This window comes from Thamnophis sirtalis, unplaced genomic scaffold (assembly GCF_051295495.1).
Source record: "Thamnophis sirtalis isolate CommonGarterSnake01/CBP01778 unplaced genomic scaffold, rThaSir2_p1.2 scaffold_10, whole genome shotgun sequence".
In the NCBI taxonomy this organism is placed as follows: Eukaryota; Metazoa; Chordata; class Lepidosauria; order Squamata; family Natricidae; genus Thamnophis; species Thamnophis sirtalis.
In genome coordinates this window covers 18,298,956-18,309,215 of record NW_028261390.1, presented here as the reverse complement: position 1 = coordinate 18,309,215, position 10,260 = coordinate 18,298,956, and the positions used below count along the sequence as shown (strand labels likewise).

Sequence of the window (10,260 nt, the reverse complement as noted above, 5' to 3'; positions counted from 1 at the left end):
AACAATACGGCAGCTTCAATGAATTACACATAGCTGTTGCATTCATATTTCTGTGCACTTTTTCCATCTGAAGCACTGCTCGGCCCTATTAGTGAACAGGCAACCAAAGTGGAACATTTGAACATTTATCTGTCTTCAGGAAAGGACTCTAATATTCATACAGCATTGGCTGCAACCTGCAAACTATTCTCAAGGGAACTTGCAAGGATCTTGCGTTCTAGTAGAGTAGTAGACAAGCACTTAAATATGAGCGAGCAATGTGCTGCAGCTGCCAAAAAAAACCCAATGCAGTCCTAGGCTGCATTAACACATGGATAGAATCAAGACCACGTGAAATATTAGTACCACTTTATAACGCCTTGGTATGACCACACTTGGAATACTGCATTTAGTTTTGGTCTACGTGATATATAAAAGATGTTGAGACTCTAGAAAGAGAGTAGAGAAAGAACAAAGAATATTAGGAGATTAGTGGCTAAAACATATGAAGAACAGCTGCAGGAACAGGGCCTGTCTAGTTTAATGAAAAGAAGGACAAGGGGTGACATGATAGCAGTGCTTCAAATATCTAAGGGGCTGCCACAAAGAAGAGACCTATTCTCCAAAGGACCTGAAGGCAGGGCGAGAAGCAGTGGATGGAAACTAATCAAGGAGAGAAGCAATCCAAGGAGAAATTTCCTGACAGTAAGAACAGTAAGCCAACAGAATGGCTTGACTTCAGAAGTTGTGAGTGCTCCCATCACTGGAGCTTTTCAAGAAGAGATTGGGCAGCCATTTGTCCAGAATGATACAGGGTCTCCCTCCTGCCCAAGCTGGGGTTTGGGTTAGAAACCTTCCAAGATTCCTTCCAACTGTTATTCTGCACAAAACTAATTCAGCGACAACTGTACTATGCTACATTTAGCAACAGTGGTGGGCCATACCAGTAGTAGTCGGGAGCAGCGGCCACCGTACCGGTACAATACGGTACAAGGAGCACCCAACATGGGTTTTGTTATCCATGAAATTGCTATCCACCAATGTTAACATATGACATTTTTATACTTGATGCTTTAATAACACATACATGCATTTGGAGCATATGGTTCTTACATGTTAATTGTTTTCTCATTAACTCTCTGGAGAAGGGTCTTACACCCTGAAAATACTTCCAGAGGTCCAGCACTTATTCCCAATGCGGTCTCTTGCAGCAGATTCATGAGTGAAGGTGGAAGACAGGATCATTTTAAAAAGTCAAGATGGCTGCAATAGCAGTCAAAACTCCACCCATTAGTGCAGTCTTTCTCAACCTTAGCAACTATAAGGTGTGCGGATTGCAACTCCGAGAATTACTGCAGAATTCTGGGAGTTAAAAGTCCACACATTTTAAAGTTGCCCAGGTAGAGAAATACTACATTAGTCCATTGTATGGAACAACTGTATCATGCCCTGCCCATCAAAACCCTAGTAGAGAGAAATGACTGGATTGAACATATGAGCATAACAATAAATGGGGGCCTAACAAAGTGGGAATCTGGTAGGCTGTTTGTAAAATATCTTCACAGTGACAGATAGCTAAGGCATCTTTAGCTGTCCATTAGCATCTTTCATATAAGCTGAACTGCTTCTACTGCTTGAATCAGTTGAATTTAACTGGAATTATTTTCAAGTAAACATTGGACTGTAGGATTATTTTGAAACCTGTCATTTTCAGCAGTGTTTATGGTCATTATAGGATTCCTTATCATTACAAGGCAATAGAAACCAGACTATTTGTATCAGCAAAGTAGCAAAAATCTAAATGCTGAATAGCTGCATTTAAATGACTCATTGTATAGTACGGCTTGCAGGCTGCTTTTATGTAGCACACTAATGTATGATATGGATTGTTGAGTTTGGCTTCATATGTTGCATGAATCTAGTCTTGTAGATTTAAATCATGGCTATAACTTAATGTAGAAGTCCAGATGACTGGGATTTATTCACTGAATCATGGCTTAAATTTGTGAATATAGCTTCAATATGTGCTTCAGTGTGCAATTACCAAATGCTGCATTGGTGAGAGTTGAGACAGTTAAAAGAAACAGGCATGAGAAGATTCCAGTTCATATTTCAACTGATAGTATCACACTCAGCCATCAAAGAGGTAAGGCCTACAGTACTTTTATGTACAAACCAGACCATTATGGTTGATTTAAAAAATCATATATAAAGTAGAACGTGTTTTATTTAAATGTAGCCACTGATGTGTTCATACACTGCACACAATTTAATTGTGGCATAATAAAAAAGAATTCTGGTTTAGTCTTAGCTGAATTATGGTTTACAAGCCACAGTGACTGAATTCGCACAACATGCTAAATCAAAGATTAATGAATTTCATGATCACTTCATGTGATGTAAGAATTCAATCCCTGGCAGGTCTTAGGCAAAGACACAATCCCTACAACTTCTTTATTTAAAATAACCATCTCATGTAATTGCTTTGACTCAAGATGATTATTGATTAAATTATACATTAACAAAACCAATAACAATACTATGATACTTCATAAAAAAGGCTATAAGATGAGAGTTATAAATATTTAGACAAGCAAATACATTTTGTATCTCTTTAATGCCACTTAATGATTGCCTGGACTTTTTTTGCAGCTCAACTCTGATAGCCCTACCAAATACTTAAATACTTTAAAATTTGGTTACTAGTTAACTAAAACCTCAGTAATTTATTTGCAAGAGGGACTATAATATTGACTATTGTACATAGTCCAGTGTCACTTCTCATGAGATGGGCAGATATACAAATTAAAGAAATAAAAATACTTGTCTAGCTTTCAAGGTTGTTATAAAAATAAGTGAGCCAAAACAAGTATTTTAGATATTTGAGAAACGGGCTGCATAATTTAGTGAAAACTAAGGTTTGCACACAAAATTAGATATCTCCCTGAACCAGGATGAATTGTTTCTGCGTCAACATACCCTAAAAACCATGATTTACTCACAGAACTTTGTCAGTACAACTTAAAACAAGTTGAGATACAAGTACCACTATTGTAATCTTAATTGGGGGTGCTCTTTTCTTCCAGACCATAATGTGTTTTCTTATTTTCTGATAGCACAACCCTATCCACTTCTCCTGAGAAATGTTCAACTGAGTTCAAGAGAGTTTACTTCTGAGCAAATGGTAAGGAATTTTACTTTTGATAAGAGTAACTGCTTTAAGAATATATTTGAAAAGGCAGGAAGAATAACCCATCATTAAAAGCCCAACTTATTATTACCCCCAAGGTTTCCCCAACTATCCAAGCTGATTGGGCCTCCTTGTCCACATTACAATGTCCAGGTGAGGGCAATTTGGATTTGCATTTCATGCTGAACTATTTTTTAGAATGTTAATTAAAGATGGGAAAATGGGGAAGTATGCAGGTTAGTGACAATTTATTTCATTTTATTATATTTTAAAACCGACTATCTCCCTCATATAATGTTACGAAGAAGGAACATTTCTTAAAATAAACTGAATGGGCGTACTTAAGACCAATCTTCTGCTGGCTTGGTTACACGGGAAGTGATTTCAGGAGAAACACGCCTCACCAACATTGTAGGAAGGGGTTTCTCCAAGAATTGCGCGTAAAAAGAACCGAGTCCGGAATGAATGGGCGCTGCATAAATGTGGACCGAATACCCAACCGAGTTACCAGAAGTGGTTTGGTTGCAGAGAGGGATGGATGATGATTATATCACAAATACTTATATCTGTTTTCTAATTCATGCTTGACGAAATAAATAAATAAAATAAATAAATACATATATCTAAATGATCTGGAGGAAGAAAAGAAATTGAAGAAAATTCTAAGGAAACCCGACTGGGATAGACGGAACTGATGAGATCCTGAGGAAATAAAAAAGGACCGAGATACATGAGGCGTAGATGGCCGCGTTGGAAACAAGGACCTTCCCCGATAGAGAAGATCCACAGAGAATCATCCAGCTCTTCTTTAGCTACGCGCTCTCACTTCACGCCTTTTCATTATTCCGTTCCTCGCTCCCTTTGTGCGCCATGCGCAACGTTGCTTTAAAGCTAGGAAAGGAAGAGCGCGGTCGTCCGGTGGGCTATTTGTGCGCGTCTTCTTTGGACGCCCCGCATGGAGAAGATCCTCTCTCGTCATTGGGAAACCTTGGTTGGTGCCTCAGCGTGCCAATGAGCCGGGCAAATCCCGGCTTAAACCGCAAGCACGTTCAAGCAAGCGACGGCTCGGCCCGTTTCCACAAACCTATCCGCAAACAAGGCTACGCCGGCCCGGGATTCCAACAGCTGCACCCCCCTCACCCCTCCCGCCGCCATCTCCTTCAACCGCGGGGCGGAGAGACCCCCCCCCCAATTCAGCTGTTCCGCCGCCAGCTGGACCTCCGTGCCGCGCCGGATTGGCGAGGACGCCTCTCCATTAAAGCGGGCCCAGCCAGTCGCCGGCCTTCCCCCCTTCCCCGCTGGGCGTGCGGGCGCTTCTGGCGAGGAGGAGGAGAGGCGCTGGCGGTGGGAGGAGGAAGAGGAGGAGGAGGAGAGGCGGGTGTCAGAAGGGCGGCGAGCGCTTGGCGGCTCCTGAGGGGGAGGTCGAGCCTCCCCGCTCGCAACGTCTTCGCCCTGAGGGCACCGCTGGCCGCCGCTTCCCGCGGCTGAGGACCTCCGCGCTCTCCCCGCTGCTGCTCGGCCTCCTCGATGCGCGGAGGCAGGAGGCGGCGGCGGCCACGACGACGCGGGCTTCCTTCGTTGCCTGCGCGCTCCGGGCGGCCAGCGGCAAGCCAGCAGTCGGCCGGCTGCCTCTAAATCTGCCTGCCTGCCTGCCCGCTCCCGGCTCCTGCGCCCTCGCCTTCCTCCCCGCCTCTCCCGGCCAACGGTGCTCGCGAGCAAACTGTCTTCATGAGCCCCGAGGATGTCCGGGAAGCATTATAAAGGCCCCGAAGTGAGCTGTTGCATTAAGTATTTCATCTTCGGCTTCAACGTCATCTTCTGGGTAAAGGCGTTCGTTTTATTTTATTTTATTTTATTTAAATCGTATTTTGGTTTTGGCTGGAGGAAGCCGCTTGTGCGTGGTGGTGCGGTTTCTGCGTGGAAGGGGTAGGAGCCGCGCGGAGGGAGGGCGAGGGAGCAAACGCGCGTGGCGGGGAGCGAGGCGAATCGCCCCTGGCAGGTTGAAGGCGTTTGAAAGGGGGGGGGGGTCTTTGTCTATCGGTACGGGGGGGGGCTCGCTTTAGGAAATCCGGACAGAGCCTTTTATTCCCTTCCAAACTGGGTTTGCTTTGCCTCGTCCCCTCTTCCCTAAGTTTTTTTTTTTGAAAGCGATCCCTGGGTGGTGCTTTTTTATCCTTTTGACCAGGTAGACCTTGGAGGTAATGGGTGGACCTTCCCTATCACCCCCCCCCCCCAATTTTAGGCCTTCGTTGCTTCCAGTTATGATTTATTTTAAAAAAATACGCCTGGAAGAAAGCAAGATTCTACTCTTATCAAGAAGCCCTAGAAACTGTAGTCTTTTTTTTTTTAAAGAAAGGGTTATGCAATGCATAGGGAGGTGAAAAAGAGGTTTGATGAGTTCCATGGAAGAGTCATAGAAGGGAACACAATTTACCAAGTTACTGCATAATTTATGTGTATTTTAGAATAAGGCAAGATTAGGTAAAAGTGAAGGTTCCCCTCGCATATGTGTGCTAGTCGTTCCTGACTCTAGGGGGCGGTGCTCATCTCTGTTTCAAAGCTGAAGAGCCAGCGCTGTCCGAAGACATCTCTGTGGTCATATGGCCAGCATGGCTAAACGCCCAAGGCGCACAGAATACTGTTACCTTCCCACCAAAGGTGGTCCCTATTTTTCTACTTGCATTTTTATGTGCTTATGAACTGCTACATTGGCAGAAGCTGGGACAAGTAATGGGAGCTCACTTTTGTTACGCGAACCCCTGAACTGCAGACCTTTCTGATCAACAAGCTCAGCATTTTAGCCACTGAGCCACTGCGTCCCTTAAAGCAAGATTAGAAGTAGCATTTTTTTTAGAGTAAGCGTTTTTGGAGGCAATGAGTATCTATTAATCAGGCACCCTCCAGATATGTGTTACCATTGATGAACTTACATTGTTTGATAATGAAATGTCTGCAAGGAAAGAACCAGGCTCAGAGACGACTAAGGACTCCACATGGATAATCTTATTGAACAACTGGAAATTATGTTGGTTGGAAATTGTGAATCTGAGATTTGTAACTGATCAAAGTCATTGAGAGTTGGACAGCCACAAGTTTAAACGATTGTTATTATATCTGGAGAGTGTCAGGTTGGGAAATCAGATGTCTGCCAAGCTTGTTATCCTCCTAACTGACCTTCTTTAATTGGCTTCTCTGCTGTATGATAAATTAGGGCTGTGTGCTGAAATATCACAACACTTTCTCCCTTGATTTATGATAGTTGTGACTACCTCCTTACATTTACAAATATTAAAAGACATATTTGCCCATTATTGTTCCCTAAATTGGGTTGCTATGAAAACAGACAATTAATGCAAAATGTCAGAACGGATGTTGATTGATGGTATACATATCAGATCATTTTTTTAGCTTTTAAATTTTGGGTGGGTTGGAATCTTGCGGTTGGGGGGGGAGGTGATAAGAATGTACACCAACATATCTGGAAGGTCGGGAATGTGTGCCAAAATTGTAGCAAATAATGTTGTTTTGTTCAGTGTACTTGGCTTGTAGAACTCCCTATTCCATGAAATCGGCTAGTGGCTGGTGCATTACATAAAAGACATAGATTTTGCATTAAGTAATCATACGTAGTCAAGGGTGCACAGAATTGCATCTGAGTGATTGTGAAAGCAATCTGGACAAAGTCTTCCATTGCTGTATGGGGAAATTCATTAAAAGCTATTCCCTTGTGTTATTACATATTGAAATGAAGGAAGTGCCAAGTTTTGATTAGTTTTGGCATTCCGGTCAAAAGTTAATGGAAACGTGGCCAGTGGCCTAAGACAAGAGAAAGGTGTTAATGTTGTTATTCAATTTGCCCATTGAGAAAAAGCCTTCAATCATCTAACAATCTGGGCTCTTGTCCAAAAAAGCTTTTGTTCTTTTGTAAATGTGAATGTTTTGATATTGTAAGATTCTTGCTTGTTAGTGGGTCTCATCCTGGAAAACAAAGGCCAGGGTAAGGTTTGTACAAGGCCTTTCTAGGAAGCCTAATGCTTTAAAGGCAGAGAAATGCATGGTTTTACTAGAAGCCAAGGACACTTTGTCTTGTGAAAACTGTACTGGATTTACCAAATGATTTCCACAAGTCTAAAAGTCTTCAAAGCTGTTTACATCAGCTTTGAAGGACAGTATTAGCTGTGCTAGCAACCTTGCATTAAATCTGTATTCTGATAAATTTGTTTAGGGGATGCGGTGGCCCAGTGGCTAAGACGATCAGAAAGGTCTGCAGTTTGGCGGTTTGAATCCCTAGGACCATGTAACAGACTGAGCTCCTGTTACTTGTCCCAGCTTCTGCCAACCTAGCAGTTCGAAAGCATGTAAAAAATGCAAGTAGAAAAAATAGGAACCACCTTTGGTGGGAAGGTAACAGAGTTCCATGAGCCTTTGGCTTTTAGTCATGTCAGCCACATGACCACGGAGAACGTCTTCGAATAGTGCTGGCTCTTTGGCTTTGAAATGAAGATGAGCCCCCCCCTAGAGTTGGGAACGGCTAGCACACATATTTGAGGGAAACCTTTACCTTATGACTGTATTTAAAAATGTCCTAGATTGAGCCTGAAATTATTTTTTAAAGATGGTAGCCTTGTAAGTGCATTTATCTGTGCAATCCATTCTGAAGAAAGTGGTGAATTTAGAAGGAGCCCCAGAGACAATTCTGAGAAAATACTGTTGAATTTTTATTAGCACAAAAGCAGCCACATAAATGGATTTTTCTCCATGATAATCCTGTCCTTAACCTAGTTTTAACCTAAGCTCTGCGCTGGCCTGAACTTCCAACCTGAACATGAAAGGTTGATCATGAGTATGATCAGCATTGTTGCAAGGTGAAATAGTCACTGAATAAATAATCATTAAACAAGGATCATCTATACTTCAAAATCTTACGCGTGTATTCCACTAATGCCGTACATCAGGGGTATCAAACTCAAGGCCTGCGAGGTGCTTAGATCTGGCATGCGGGGCTGCCCTGGAAACAGTGAAGGAACTGCCCGTGGTGCCTCTGCCAGTGAAAACGGAGCTCGGGAGGGCTGCACACAGCTCTTCTGAGCTCCGTTTTTGCTGGCAGAATGCTCGGGCCACCACAGGCACCCCCAACACAAGTGATGTTGAGCTGGCCATGCCCCCCCCCCAGCCAACCCCCAACTACCCCCGAGGTCAAGCACAAGCCTGATGCGGCCCTCAGTGAAATCGAGTTGGACAGCCTGTTTAAGACATCAGTCTAGAAACTGGGAGACTATGGAGTGCCCATCCAGGCGACTATGAGTTCTAGTCTCTCTTGGGCATAAAGCCAAGTGGGTAACTTTGGGCCAGTCACTCTTTCTTAGCCTTGCAAATGTGGTAACGGCAAACCACTTCTGAAAAACCTTGCCAAAAAAACTGCAGGGATATATCCCAGCAGTGTTCAAGAATTGACATGATTGAATAGAAAGGGGGTGGTGGTGGTGGCTATTTATAGTTTCCAATCTGGTGAGATGTTATTGATAGGCTGCCAAATCGCTTCCTGATTGGCTTAGCTGCTGTGATGTCAAGGAATAGATCAGAATGTAAATTACAAAGTTAACCAAAAGTCTCTGTTATATTAATATGGTTTCATCTGCATTCTGCAAGCTTGTTTAAACGCACAGTACATTTTATATGCAAATTTTATTTGCTTTTAACCTGAGGCTAGTGTAAATATTTAGATTTACTTTTTCATGTATCATTTGCTTCGGCATTAGTAGCATCCAAAGTGATGAATCTGACTCTGTAACTTATGTTAGAGACAGGTCATCATGAATCTTGCCATGATCGTGGCTTGAGCGGTCTTCCTGCATGTTGGCTTGTTTTGAAAGTCCTAGGATGATTATATCTGTAGGGGCAATGACACATTTGAATAGGTACATAATTTAATCCTAAAGTGAAATGCTTGTGCAGACTTCACAGGTTGGAACCTGCTGTGCTTGTATTAATAATGCTCCCTTTAAAACCTTAAAATAATTGTATTAGTCAGAGGATTGCGTTCACCTCAATTTACTTGCCCCGTGATGAAAACATGATTAGAGGTTTTATCTGTATACCCAACTACTAGAAAAATTAGGCTGGTGTATACAAGAAATAAATCTTGTGATTAGAAGCCTGCCTATAAGCAGGGAAGGGTTTTATTTTGGCAGCAGTACCAGGTGACACATCCATAGTATGTGGATTAAATCACGATTTCATGTTCTAGTTTACCTCTTTTCTGGTGATTGAAGTAGGTTGTCTTTTCAATTTAAGTTTAATTTTCTTTGCAAGTGCGTAATATATTTAGCTAAGAATGGATGTCTTTGCATTTTATTTTAGTACATTATGTTTAAAATTTGCTTAGAGAGAGAAAAAAAACTTGCATTTGTAATGGAGAAAGAAGACCAAGCACAGATCTGCTTGGGAAAGGGAGGAGCGTAATTGCCATTTCCCATGTCAGTCAAGTGCTGACTGATGAAAAACAGGCACAGCTAGTCCTTGAGTTATAACCACAATTGGGGCCAGAATTTCTGTTGCTAATCAGGGTGGTGGTTAAGTGAGTCACATCCAACTTTATGAACGTTTTCCCCCTATAGTTAAATGAATCATGTGGGTGATAAGTAAATCTCATCATCAAGTTTGCTTGTTGAAACTGGCTGGGAAGTTTGCACATGGTGACCATGTGACCTTGGGATAATGAAACTGTTGTAGAACATGCCAGTTGCCAAGTGACCAAATTTTGATCATCTGACCATGGGGAAAACTGCGATATTCGTAAGTCTGAGGACTATTCATAAATTATTTTTTTTTAAAGTATGGTTGGAACTTGACAACCAACTTGAATGGTTCTAAGCCAAGGTGTATCTGTAGGATATTAGCTTAAGAGACCCTGCAGAAAGTTAGAATTTTTCTTAACAGGTCACTGCAGAAAACTTGCGCTTTTGAACCAGTCAAATCAGAAGCTAATATAGGGGGTTTGTTTTCTGCTTTCTCTAGCAAAAAACAACATTGCCTTAGAGAAACTAATTGGGAAAAATCCCTAATTCTTTTCTGTAGACCAATTAATATGT

General features: G+C 42.3%; 1 protein-coding gene across 2 annotated transcripts in view; it reads left to right on the top strand.

Moving 5' to 3' along the window:
* The first annotated feature begins 4,526 nt into the window (after positions 1-4,526).
* TSPAN5 (tetraspanin 5) overlaps positions 4,527-10,260 on the top strand; it is a 66,987-nt gene continuing 61,253 nt past the window's right edge. For both annotated transcript variants that reach the window (XR_015697861.1, XM_087724123.1), the window contains exon 1: positions 4,527-4,991. Coding sequence is in view for 1 of the 2 variants with exons in the window: in XM_087724123.1 (XP_087580249.1) it covers positions 4,911-4,991 (81 nt within the window). In the remaining variant the exon portion in view is untranslated. The remainder of the gene's footprint in view (positions 4,992-10,260) is intronic.